Source organism: Anopheles coluzzii, chromosome 2 (assembly GCF_943734685.1).
Source record: "Anopheles coluzzii chromosome 2, AcolN3, whole genome shotgun sequence".
NCBI lineage: Eukaryota > Metazoa > Arthropoda > Insecta > Diptera > Culicidae > Anopheles > Anopheles coluzzii.
In genome coordinates, this window is record NC_064670.1 from 117,401,131 (window position 1) to 117,415,505 (window position 14,375).

Here is a 14,375-nt window from a genome sequence, read left to right on the forward strand (position 1 = left end):
TATTCCCCAACTATTGAGACTATAAAACATGCTGACCTAAAATGTTAGCTATGTTTTGTTACGCTTCTTAGGGTTCGGTAACAAATAGATTGTCCGCTTACCATAATCTCTAGTGCCGATTTAAACTACTAAGACAGAGCAATCGTCTTAATGTAACACACGTCTTAATACAGCAATCAGTGTTTTGAACAACAGCAAGATTTTGTACTTTAGATTTAGATCAACAAACAAGAGCTATTTTAGCTACAATCAAGGTTAATACCTTGACCTTCTTGTAGTCGGGAACGTTTTAAACAAATTCAATCCAAAGCTTTTGGTTTGAGTTGTTGCAAGCCGTTAGCATTTTGACATATTTCAAAATGTGAATACAAATGAAATGAAGAAACAAACCTTTCATTCCATTCAAATTCCACAACCATAGAAAAACATGCACAGGTGCAAGAAGCGAAAGGAGCAGCATACCTTCATACCATGAACATTTTAAATCAAATTGCTACTTTCTCTCATTCGCTCTCTCGCTCTGTCTGCTTGTTTGCTTAAGCTTTGGTTCAACGGTATTCCTGGTTTTCCTTCCATTACTCAAAACAAAAAACGATGCAACTCTCGGCCCCGCAAAGAATGCCGAAAAATGAACCCTTTTTTCTTTTGCTTCTTTGCTAACACGAACACACACACACTCGTCCAATTTACGGTTGCGTTTTTTTAGTTTGTTTGTTTCATTCCATTTCATCAGAATCCATCAACAGTGTAGCTGTTGGTTTTATGTGTCTGTGTGTGTGTGGGTGTGTGTGTGTGTGGGTGTGTGTGAGTTTCGTGAATTTTAATCTTTTTCACCTTTCCCAAATGTGCTCTGCCCCGATTTTGTTGTTGGATTATTTTCATGGAATTTCAAATTTTTCTTCACCCGGGCTGCTGCTGCTGCTGTTACTACTCCGACAAACAAAGGAAAACTCGTAACCGAAACGAAACAAAAACTGCAGCACCAGCAGCCCCCCGCGCATAACAATCGAGAAATATAATTTACACATCCTTCATCCTATTCATCCACCGGTGAGCCATAAAAAAAAACCTCCCATCGTCAGCCAGCGAGAAAAATCCTTCCGAAAGGGTACGAATAAGAAAGAAAGTCAGGTCACAAAAAAGAAGCTCCAAGAAAAAGCAAAAGGTTACTACCGCCATCTTACACCCCTTGCCTCTTAAAGGCAAGCGAACAGAAGAAGAAAAAAACACTCGAACAGTGTGCTGCTTGAATTGCACCCTGCGCAGTCCCTTTTCACCCGTGTGTACGTTTGTTCGGCAAATTGGACCAAAGAAACATGTTGTTTTCCTTTCTCAAACCATCTCTCTCTCTCTCCTCTTTGGACGGAACCAGCCGGAATGGATGCTTTTCCGGTGTAAAGCCCGGGACAGGTTCGCCGTCTTCTCGCGCGTGAGTTTCTAATTATTCAAATGAGCTTTCACCTACCATAAGCCACATTTCACACTCGGCAGGGAACGAAATTATCAGTTCCAGCTCGGTGCCCGCATTGCACGCCAGAGCTCAGCACGTAAGAAGCGGCGGACTTTCTTTGTACGTTCGAAAACGGCTCGCACGTCCGCCCTCTTTGCCCCCCCCCCCCCCTCCCTCATCCACCCCTGGAAGATCGGTACTTTTGTGCTGAGCTCAAAATCATCCCAAAAGCGTGCAACGACCGGTCCGAAAAAGCACACTGTGTGACTCTCCCAACCTGAAGAGCAGGGATGAAGCGTGTATTTAAATTTCGTCTCAAATGGCTTTTTTCGGCCAAGTCACATCCGCACTGGACCGGACCGAACTGGTTGAAACCTGAACCACGGCAGCAGTAGCAGCAGCAGCAGCAGCAGGAGCAGCATCCGGGAACACATGCCGGGAACATGCTCACATTTGCTTGCAGCTGCAACTTCCCAAACACGAAAACCATCGTGTTCCCTCTCTCGCTATCTCTTTCCTCGCACCCGGTAGTGTGTGTGTAAGAAACGATTAGTGTGGGCAAGCAAAATTGCAAATTGAATGATTTATGCCCCCGCCCGGCCAATGATCGGAAGCTTTGCTGGCAGCAGCAGACGGAAGCCCGACGGTACGGGCTGGGCAGCTGGCAAACCGATCGCGCCAGCCGATACACAGCACAGCTCACAACCATGAATATTAATTTCGTGCTGACGTTTTGACGTTTTGCCCCACAAATCCGACGAACGGAGTGCTCGGCACCGAACCATCGTCTGCACAATCGGGTTGGAACAGAGAGCCAACAACAACCAACAACCAAATTAAAAAAAAGTGCCGGATTTGTCCAGCTATCGGTTTCGGAGCGCACTACTGGATCGATATTTTATGCAAAATCGATTGAATTCAATTTATGTGCGAAGAGAGCTTTTCGACAGCACCGAGACAAAGTGAGAAAGAGAGAGAGGGACGATGGGCAACAAAAAAAATGACAAATAAATAGAAAACTAGAATCCAGTGGCTTTTGAAGTGCCGGAGTGTGTGGAAACGAAAAGTCACAACAAAGCAAGGATGCAAGCAACGACGAGTGTTTGTTAAATGTTTGATAAAACTCATCTATAATTTAATGGATTATGTTGATCAGGGCAATGTTTTTCATCTTTATGAACGACCAAATGTTTCCTTTTTCGTAAACATTGCACGTGACTCGTTTGATGTTTCTCGAAACCCGGAATATTCTGGTCGTGCCTTACTTAAGATGTTCAGTCAACAATGTCCTAAGTGCAGCTTGATTAAAGCAAACAGTGTTTGCCGCTCTTGCTCTTTCCTTACAAGAACCACCCCGGTCCATCATTTAATCACTCAAACACTCCACGTGATGTGAGTTCGTTTCCCGTGGCGAGTGATTTATCGCCCCCATCCCCAGCCCCGTACGTACTCTTCTGGCACCATTTTAAACAACTTGGTGCTGTAAAACACGCACCAGCAGCACCGCAAAAGGGTAAGCGCGCGCACAGGCCTTGGTTTTACCGCAAAAGCCACTAAATCTTCATTTCACTTCATCAAACAGCTCACAGCCGGCCCAAAACGCCCTGTGCACTCCTTAGCCAAAAGAGAGAGAGGGAAAAAGAGAGAGAGAGAGAGCGAGTGAACATACAAAGCACAAACTGATCGATATTCATATTCCCAAAACAATCACTCAACCATCACGCCAAGCACGCAAAAGGGCTGACTCAGAGCTGTCCGAAGCTAGCCCGGGACGCGGGCGGTACTTCCACGGAAATCGGAATATTAAATTTCACCTCCAGCAACCGGTCGCCTACCCCAGCACACAGCTGGCCAGCTCACAGGAGCCGGTATGGAGATGGGGTTTAATATCCCCCCAGAAACTGGAACACAGTCTCCTAGGACTCGGTAGTAAGTGGCCAGCTTTCTCTTTGGCTTTCGGCTGGCTGTTGTTGCTCTGGTTTTGGGCCTGACGTGTCAGACATCAACCGAAAGCCGCCTAAACTGAACCGTTTGCAAAACAACGATTGTGCCTCGGTGAAAGGTGTGGAAAATTGTTCATTTTTCAACACCATTAGAGACGCCCGAAGGTGAAGGTGAAGGAGAAGGTGCTGCCAGTAGATTTGTACGTTAATGTTTTAGCAGCAATAGTGTGCCACTCACGACAGTTGCTTCGCGCCCCCGTTGACAGCGGGCAGCCGGGCCGGACCGCCCGTGTGTCTGGTTGCAGCGGTGAAGACAACGGGTTTCGAAACCTGTTGAAATAGGTTCGCCCGTGCTGATCTTTTGCCCCACGGTAAATGTCGTGGGTCCCCAGCCCACGATGAGGGTCTGCCGAATTCTTCTCTTCAACGCCCTGAAAGTTCAACACCCAAAGAACGAATGGATGGAAGATTGAATAATCGACTGGATTTTGGAGGGAAAATTTATTCCAAACCAAGCCAAGCTAGGATGACAACGGACGCGTCCTTTGCCCTCTGTGAGAGCGCCAACCCGTGTGCCGTGCGGTGAGATTGAAGCATCGCGCCGCATTAAGTAGTCCATTTGTCATCCGTCGACACGGGTCGTTGGGTTGGAAGTTCGCCCCAGTACGGCGCTGTGTCACCGGAATGAAGGTAGATGCGCTACGGTGGAATGTGTCCGCCCCTTGCCAGGAGAGAAATGATACGATGCTTTATGGATTGATGGTGCTTGTACAGTGTACACTGTCTGCAATATGTCTTCACGAAACGAGATTTAAGAGCTTTAGCTCATTAAAACGGTGCTGCGGGATGCGTTTGTTTGTGTCAAAGTTTGGGGGAGTCCAAGCACTTCCGATGATATGGTAATGCTACGGGAGTAGCTCATCCTTCCTCTATCACGACGGGTACTTTATTTTACACACTTGAACCCCAACAGGATGACAAAACGGTTGGGACTTGCTCAAGATCAGATCATGCCGTGGCGTGTCTCGCTGTACTTCAACGACTCCCCAACACTGAACAGGAACTTGAAAAGTCCCAAATGCCCAAAAATACCCAAGTCAGTCGAGAATTGGTATGGCGTCATCGCCTCTACCACCTTTCGTCCGGTCCGAACAGTCACTAGCTCACCTGCCGCATTAATGCTCAAGCTCATTATCGCACCACTGAGCGTGTTTGGACAACGATGCCACTCCAAAAAAATAAACCAGCATCCTCCAGGGAGCCTTGGCGCAACTCGGCGCAGCGAGGTCATCTTTAGGGCCCAACAATTTGAATTCGCCGAACCGTAGCGCAAAACGAACGACCGAGAGAGAAAGAGAGAGGGCGCAAATGCTTGCCCAACTCGGTCGGGAATGTGTTTTTGTGACGATACGTATCTGTCTGTGTATGCTTTCTTCCAGTTCACGTTCAGCTGCAGCAGCAATGAGCCAGCACGCAGTGCCGGTTGGCTCATCGAGCCAGAGTGCTTCGCATCACGAGCGGGAGGGAAAAGCTTTTCATTTTCCACTGTTAATTAATTTAATTACATTTTCAGCGCAGCGGCGCCAAGTAGCAACAGAGCGCGCGCGAACTGCTGGGGAGTGCCGCGGCGTGGTCCCATTTCAGCTCAGACCAGCGGGCTGCTGCTTCCAGTCTTTCTCGGCGCAGCGGCGTGTGTAGAGGACCCGGAGCCGGAGCAAATGGTCCCACAGAGGTTAATTTCTTTTGGCGCACTCCGAGGCCACTCCAAAATTGGAACCGTTGGGTAAAGCGATGGGCGGGGAAGGTGAAACGAGAGAAGTGAAATATGCAATGTGCCATACATCTCATGCTGTAGGGTAAACACACACACACACACACAGATAAACACATACATATATACTCGAGATATGAAGTTGTCAGCGTATTTCACACTGCGTTCCTTTGTGTACGGCGCTCTGCAGAGAGCTCAGGCCAAGTCGTCCTTTTTGGTCCTTTTGGATTGGATAGAAGGGGTTGCGTCAGGGAATGAGAAAGCTAGCTGGTGAAAGAGGACGATGACAGGAGCTTCTGTTTTCCTTCAACTGGGGGAAAAACCCCCCTAGCTGAAAGGTCTACGTAGTTGGCGCAGTGTGATAGAACTGACAGACAGGACGGTACACCGATTTGTTTTACTCTGGCAAGGGCGGGAACACGACACACCTTTCGGCTAACTCATTTGTATAACATTGGCGGGGCATCAGGTTCAAAGTCTTTGTACAATATAAAAAGTTGTAAATTCCCATAAGAGAACCAGAGCTACCCCCCATAGCTTGCTTTAAGTTTAACTTCGTCTATCATCTGTCCCTCAGCGTTCGATTAAACCACATTTTGGCTGGCAGAGTACGTCGATGATATCAGCAATATTACAGCATTATACTGGTTAAAATCTTGAGAGCGGGAAAATTAGAGCTTTCATCAATAATGCTCTTGCGTTCATCCTTCACTTCTGGCGAGACGTAAATCGTCATCTTCAATTCCAACGTTCCAATCTGTTACCGTGCCCACTCATTGACATAGCGCCAGCCCCCTCGTCAACTCTTCCTCAAACTCACCCTTTCCCCGAACCTCCAACCCACTGCCACGTGAAGGACACTGGATGACTGGAACCTATTTTTAGCGCACCGCTGAAACGAAGCACAACGACGACGACGATGATGTAATCGTCGCAAACGGTTACAATTTCTTTCCCTGCGGGCCTTCACTTTTCTGCCATCATCAGGCTCACCCCCAATCCACCTTCAACGACCCATGTAGAATCGAACCAAAAACGCGAGAAAGCAACGGCGGTAAAAAAAAACGAACGCCGCACAAAACCGTGCGGCCAGGCCACCCATCAACGGCTGCGACATTTTCCATTTTCCGCAGGGTAAATAGAAAACGGATACTCTCACCAGCTTTCACCCCCGCTTGGTACATCATCCCATCTTCTCCAGGTTTCGGCCGGCGCCCGTTGCTACGACGGCCATTCCCGACCTCACACGGGAGGGAGGTGGCTGTGCTGTGAACATTCCCGTTTTCATTTCGCGCTCCCGATTTTCCTCAACGCAGCAAAAAGAAGGTGCACCAGAGAACACACTGAATGATGATGGCCAGGGAAGGAGACCAGGCTAAAAAAAACGGGTAACTGACACCCGCGCCGACGAGCGCACGCGGAGCAATGCTGAAATGAAATGCTTTTCGGTTGCGTTCCGCCAACGCTCGCTCGTCGGGCAGCAATAAAAATAAAAACCCCCTTCGAGGTGCTTCGGAAGGGACCTACCACTCCCTATCCTGGCCGTCAACCCATCAGCTGCACCAACGGGGTGAGAGGGAGTGGAGGCTCAACTCAGTGGTGCGGTGCGACGCAGGTTTGTATTTGGAGGGCCCCAGTAAATCTTGCCCAACCCTAACGAAGCTTGGCCGGCGTGTCGCGTTATGGCGAAGTTGCCACTCTTACCCTCTCTCTCTCTCTGTCTCTCGCCACATCCGCCCGGTTACTAAGGTGAGACTGGTGCAACTTCCGCCTCGACTACTGGGGTGCCGGTTGGCTCCTCGGTAGAATTGTGTAATTATGCAAATTTAATGAATTTTACGCCCACGCGCTATCACGATGCCGCGAGACGTCGAAGATGGCCTGCGTTGTGTGTGTATGGAGACAACGACACCGTGCGCCGAACGGCGTACAAAGAAGCAAGGGATCGAGGTGAAAGGAAGCAAGGGCGATAACGGTGACGACCTCGCTGTCGTTTCGCCTTTGTGTAATGGGATACATTTTCGGGCTGACCTCTTCTCGCCAGTGTCGCCAGTGTTGTGCGGTAAAATGGACGACACCCGGACCCGGGCGACCTGGTGCGGGAATCAGTGCAAAGTTTTTTTAAACCCGTTTTTTTGGGGGGTTTTCAGCACCCCAAACTGCCAAGCACCAAACTCTTTCCTCAACCCCAAATCCTCCCCGCGGAAAAGGATCAAATTCGTAAAGTCGCTCAATACGCTTCTTGGCGGTTGGTTCAGTTGTGTTCAAAGCCCCTTTCACCGACAACTTCTTAACCTCCAAAACTGAACCTCAACCCACCCTCGAACAAGGACAAATTGGAACAACGGAACTTGTTGGCGGATTGGGGGAGGGAACAGTTTTAATGGTTGTTCCCAAACTGAAGCTCATTTCGGAACCGCGCAGCTTATCCGGCACGGGGAGCAAGTGTTCGGCACAACGAAGTGAACTGATTCTGTGCGGCGAAGGGAATGGTAGTATAGAATTGAAAGCGCACAAAAGCCAAACCCCTCTTTCGTCTTCGCGATTCCCTGGAGAAGGGGTTGATTGGGCGATAGTTGCAAATGAGTGTCTTAAATGGGGCTGTAATTATATTAAGGAACTGTGCGCCGGGCGCACTGCTTATTATCCGACAAAACTCCCGCAAGTAGCACCTCCCGTGAGCAATCAAGCCTAGAACAACGTCGTAGCTCATTCGCCGTGGTGGTGTTGGTTCTTGCTTCCGTTTCGGGAGCGAGCTGCTTGAGGTAATGAATAATTTACGTGGCATGCATAACGATTATCGCGATAGAATGTTATGCTGGCGGCTGGGTGTGTACTTTAGCAGTTCAATCAAAAGCACTTCATTTCATACACATTTTTGGTGTTTTACTATTTTTGTTACAGATGGAAGCCTCCAATAAAAGGAGCCGTGTATCTAGTCTACATAACTATGCAAGATGTACTAGATACATGAGATCTCAATTATTCAAGTAAGAGAAGCCTTTTGATAACATAAATTAAACCTTCTGGGAGGTTTTATGATTTCATTTCGTTTCTGTTTGAATAAAATACAATCCTTGAGATTAAACATTGTGTTCAAACTCCAAAAAAAAAACCATGCCACAAGCACGCCTATTTATTCATATTTATTTATTTTTATGAATCCTACAAATGAATCCTAATGTCTTAATAACAAAATAAATGCGCTAGCTTCTTGAAAAGGAGATTACTTATTTTGCATGTTATGCTTTTATCAAGATATAACACATTGGAGAAGGTCATCCTTTTGCTATGAAACTCCAAAAGAAAGAAATATTGAGTAATTGAATCTCATGTAAAATATAAACTTGGGATTAAATTACTCAAATCTAATCTAGTCTAAGTAAATCAAATCTCATAGAAGTAGAAAATACGGCCGGTCTGGTATCTGAATAAAAACAGCAATCGCGAAAGACCGTTATGGAGTTCAGCAGTATAGTTCCCGCACTATGTTCCCTTTTCACTCGGACTCTCTACATATCGTTCCAAAAATTGGCATCAACATTAAAAATAAAAGCCAAAAGCCCTGAACTGCATCGAGACACAACACTTACTCACCAATGCTAATTAAAAGCCCCAAACGCAACGAAGCGAATGACCATATCGTGTCGAAGCTCTCCCAATACTCCCAGACCCGTCGAACTCGACCGTACTGGCAGCGCGCTAAACGCACCGACCAAACAAACTTCCTCCAAGCACCCACAATACGGTCGATAAAAGGTAATGAACTGTTCAACTGACAGATACTAACTGATCTCTAATTAAGTTAATTGCCTCGTATGTCGCCTGCCTGCCTCCATATGACGGTGACTTCTTTTTTCTTTCTTCCTCTCTGTGCGTGGCAGTATCACCACCATCACCACTACCACCAAAGCCAAGCCCAGCCCAGCCCTTGTGCCAGCCAATCAAACAAGCGTCCCGTCACCGTCCCGCCACTCACGCAATAAGACGCAAAACACGGTCGGTCTGTTTCTGGTCAGTTTGGCGCAAAACCTCAAACAGTCGTCGAGTCGTCGTCATCAACGCCCGTCCCAGTGCGGTTGTTGTAATCCGAACGGCTCATCCCCGAGTATCAGAAACATCATCAGACGGCCAGGTGTTAAGCGACACACAACAATCCTACCCCATCCGACAAGTCCCATTACCGCCAACCGAACCTTCGGCGCACCTTTCCCCACACCATGGCACCAGCAGCGAGAAGGGAAATTGACACCTCTTCGCAAACTGGTGTGCTGCACTGAGCGTGTACCAGTTCATAACACTCTAAAAGTACCCATGCTAGCAAGCTAACAGTGAGGAAAAATAGGACTGGGAAAACACACACAAACACACATACACCGGACACTGGCCAATAACCACCGACAACGCGGACTGTCAACACCTTTGGATGGCGGGTGGCACCGCTGATTGCTAACGGAAAAGCAACGGACGCAGGGAAAAACAGGTTAAATGAATTTAATAAATTAATTGCAACTAATTCCAGCCGAAGCGCTCGAACGATGCAACTTGGTTACCATTCGCGCTGCGCGGTAACGGTTTCCCGCCCATCGTGCGACCGTGCGGGTGTGGAAAGGCGTCGCTGTAATCTTGTTGCATGGCCGTTAGCATATTTCCGGTGCCGAAGCTTTTGTCGTTGAGTGGTAGGGTTTTTTTTTGTTATTTGCATCCACCGTGGAAACCAGGCAAGCGTGGTAAGCGAATATTTGCGTTCGATTTTTTTGGGCGACTAACGCTTGCAGCTAACCTTAATTGAACGTATTACAGCTTCCAGCGGAAAGGTGTTATAAACATGGAAATTCTACTGTTTTTTAATGGCAAATTGCATTAAAACAAGATCGTTTGGATGGAATAAATAAAAATTACATCAACGACCATCCAGCGTTTAACGTTTTAACCAGTCAAGATTACAAGAGGTGGAATGTAAGCAACGAACCTTTACTCTACTCTAACATATAGGCAATTTGTTTAGCTTTCAGAACGAACGTATCTGAACCGCTTTTTGTGTCCATATCCTCTTTCCAATCGTTAACAATGGTCATAACAACCACGACACACAACAACAACAGCAAAAAAACTGAAACTGGTGGCTCCCGAATGGCAAAAACCAATTGTCCTTAACGACCATTCGGCCTAATTGAGCTTCAAGATCGACATCAAGCAAAACAGAGAGAGAGAAAGGGAGAGGGAGAGTGTGCTCCTGATTTCGTTAAACGATGAACGGCCATAGTTCTCCAGACGGCAGCTCCCCATCGATGGAAATCGGAGGATGGGAAAACATAAGAAAAACTCATCCATAAAAATGGCCCAAAACTTCTTGTGGCTCCGGGAGTATCCGGGAGTAGGCAAACGAAAAAAAACACACACAGCCTAGGAACCATCAATAACACAATCGCGCGCACACGCTACTGCCACTTGCAGGGAAACTTCTGCAACTATGAAAATTACCAGAACACGTCCCATTCCCCCCCCCCCACGAAGCGGCTAGGAAGGGAAACTCCCTGGAAGTGTTTCGGTTAACGGGCTAACCCCGGTCGCCGGGAATCGTTCACACAATCGATGATGATGATGATGATGATGGCGATGGTGCAGACGATAATGACAACGATTTGGTGAAGATAAAGGTGGTGGGGTGTAGTGGGTGGATGATGCAACAGCAACAGAAATTGGCATCAATTTAGCAAAATGGCTAACAACCACACACATACACCAATTTGATTGACATTTAACTTTTTACGGCTTGGTCCCGCGCCCGTGGCTGCACATTCATGACGCAGGGTATGGCTATGCCGGAAAGCGATGCCCGCGTCTATGTGTATGTGTGGTGTGTGTGTGTGTGTTGCCAAAAAACGGTCGGTGCATCCGTGTGGGTTTTATTGGGCTGCCCGAGGCGGCCACGAACGATGCCCAAATCACTTTCGATCGACACGATAGAGTTTTTGTACTTCTTGCATTATAGCCTCCTCATAGAAACACTTCCAGCACCCGAAACAAAACGTGTGAGCGTGTGAAAAATGATTATCCCCCTTAAGCTCCGTTGATTATGGGTGAAAGGTGCAGCAAAACGGCCAACCAGCAGTGGGATCAGTTTTGGAGCGCAGCGACTCAACGACAACAAAAAAGTACAACCTCCCAAAGAATGATGCTGATGAGGCGTACCAACACCACCGCCCGGTTGTGTTCTCTGCCTTCTTGCGACGAACAAAAACTGTATGTCTGCGAGTTGTTCGGTGAGGTGGTAAGGGAAACTGGGGGTGAAAATGAGGCGCACAGAAACAAGCACACTAGCGCACCACTTACCTGGTATGTAGCGGGGTCCATTGGTGTGCCCGAGGGATAAGCTGCCGTAGGAGACGTGGCCGGATTCGGCGCCGACCGAAACCACCGCTATCTCGTCGAGCTCGTGGCCGGGCGACGTGCTGTTGGCGGAGACGAGCCGGGTCGAGGAGGTGCCGGCGGTGCCGTGAGATTCTTTACGACCTCTTAACGATAGCACCAGCCGTTTGGCTGTTGACATGATGGCCGCTAACTGTAACGAGAAAGGCGAGAAAAGGGAAGGCGGAAGACGCATTGTTAACGCTAATCCTGGCAAAAGCATTGCGGGCGTGGTGCGGGCGTAAGACACATTGAGGGGAAGGTCTTGTGCCTTAGGAATGGGCTAGTCCGATGAGGAACAAGAATGCGAACCGCCGCACATGGTGTACACGAGCGTTCGTTCCGGTTGTAGCAAAGTTTAGCTAACGATGTACGCCGCGTTGTCGTGTATCCTCTGCCGTTTTTGGCATACTTCCATCGCAAAGCGCAACAACCCGACACCCGACCGAAGAGGTGAAGCTTGGTGACGATACCTTGGTGAAGATTTACTAAATTATCCCCTATCTTGCGCTCGCCTTAAAAGCCGTCGATTGGGCAACGGGGATTGGACATATCTGTTGCATCCGAAGGTACCACACCACACCACTGTCGATGGTGCTAGAGCCTGTGATGCTCATCTGCTCTGCTGTCTGCAGCAAACCACAGGTTTAAACCGCTTCAGCTTCTGCTCGCCACTTGTGGGCAGATTACGCGCAAACCCGAAATCCGGTCCGGTGCTCGCGAACATGGTTTATCCGCGGTGGAGGGCCAGGAAAACAGTGCGGGAAGCCGATGTATGTCGAGCCCCATAACCATAGATTGCCGAGATTCGTTGGCAACATGCCCTCCCAAAAGCTCGTGCCATTTTCCTGTTCGTAAGCGAGCGTTTAGCGCGTGTGCTTTTGAGGAGGGAAAGGGAGGATGATATTGGCAGAGCAGATGGCAATCACCGAGAGATGCCTACCCGATTAGTTTCCCCACTAACCGAGAGAGATGAAGAGGAAAGGAAGAGAGACGTGGGGACAAATCAACACCCAGAACATGCCACAATGGATTTCCATTATGTTGTGGCATGTTCGAGTGAGGTTAGTGTGCCAACCTGCTGCATCTGCAATGGTTCTGAAAGTCTTGAAGGCACATAAATTGTGCGATTACCATTCTGCTGGCTACATGCTTCAAAAGGTGCATCACACCCTGCTACAAACGGTGGCTCATTGTTTTGGCACTAAGGTATAAGACAATTGCACCATCTGTGCTCGGTTTGTGCAGCGTTTCTTCAGCAAAAATTAGTTCGGTTAGGTTCGGGGAAACTCTCAACGTTGAATTTCAATGCATTATATTTGCCTTTCGGGTTGTGTGAAATTATTGCACCCGCCAAATGTGAGTGTTTGCGCTCTGTTTTGCATAATGCATAATTTCCGCAGACTCAACTTCATGCTTATCCACGCGCTCGGCACACAACACAAAAAGGGCACCGTGGGCGTGCACAAACTTTTCCACACGCTTCACATTTGGTTGGAAAGAATGTGCGCACGGGTAACAGTTTACATGAATGCATCTCATTTTCATGCCGAATTAGCTTGCCGAGCAAATCATACTTTGACTTAACGAGGTACGAGCTTAACATTGGGGATAAAAAGTAACCAATAAAGCTAAGGTTCAGCTATGATAAAGTTTTACTTTGAACAGCATTAGCAATTATGTGCCCTAAATTACTATTAAACATTTAAAAATTATTTCCTCTCAAAACCAGATATCCTAGTAACCGTTACTGTGTAGCCCTATAAATAACAGTATAGCACCTTATAACACAAAACTGTACCCCCCTTTATTCTCAAAGTTATTTCATTCCCTACTTTTGTCCATTCAAATGTAACCGACTTGGTCATACGTTTAAGGTACGCATACATGCTGTTGTATAATTTCAAATTTCCTTACGTTTGTTTTACACACTGAGTATTCAATACTTTGTGTGATTAAACTATTCTATTAACACAAAAAAATGCACGACGAACTCCATAATCATAACAAACTCAGCAGGAAAAAAAAACGAATGTAAGATATGTTGTTTAAAACGTGATGTCAAACTAAGCAAGCATGTAATCAAAAGACGCAATGTAAACAATCTAATTTTTAAAGTTTTTTTTTTAGCGAATTTTTCTATAAACAACATATTTTGTCATTAGTGGCTAATCATTCTCAGGCACAACAATATTTTTCTATCTGGAATGTATTTTTACATTTCATTAAAATTGTACTTTGATTCTTTTATTTTATTTATCGCATCACTGTTCTTCTCATACATTGGAGTAGAAGACATTAGAAGATTATATTTGTTGAGGATTTGCTAACTTAACTCGTCTCTCATTGTATAGCAGCGAACCATCTCCATTCCAGAGCGAACAGTACTCGCAGAAGTTAATTTTATATTTTAAAATATAAAATTTCCCTCCCATGAGGCAATTATCAAGCATCTCGTCGCATTTCTCTTTAATCGTTTGGGCATTAAGAAATGAACACAACGTCCTATAAAACACAACGTCTATGCTGTCCAAAATGCTTCCTTCCAATGACGTTCGACTTGTTGAGTTTCAAGCCCCCGCAGGGAATATTTAAAGCCCAATTAGTGCCCCCTCCGTGCAGTACGAGGCAATTGCTATGCTTCTCTTGCTTCGGCTTGTCTTCCCCTAAATGGGAGCACCAACAACAAAACCCACCCCACTAGACGTACTATCGCAAAACACATAAATATGGCAACCTTCACAGCTACATCGAATATCTACGAACTTTTCAATATCCAACAGTCCCAGTGGTACCATTA

At 47.0% G+C, this 14,375-nt stretch overlaps 1 protein-coding gene across 8 annotated transcripts in view; it reads right to left on the reverse strand.

Annotated features, from left to right (window-relative positions):
• Positions 1-14,375, reverse strand: part of LOC120949196 (cyclic nucleotide-gated cation channel alpha-3) — a 75,839-nt gene that overhangs the window by 52,312 nt on the left and 9,152 nt on the right. For 7 of the 8 annotated variants that reach the window (XM_040366305.2, XM_040366303.2, XM_040366304.2 and 4 more), the window contains exon 2: positions 11,501-11,729. The exons of the other annotated variant lie outside the window; for it this stretch is intronic. In XM_040366305.2, the coding sequence (XP_040222239.1) occupies positions 11,501-11,717 (217 nt within the window). In that variant the 5' untranslated portion in view covers positions 11,718-11,729. The remainder of the gene's footprint in view (positions 1-11,500; positions 11,730-14,375) is intronic. 8 annotated transcript variants of the gene reach the window in all.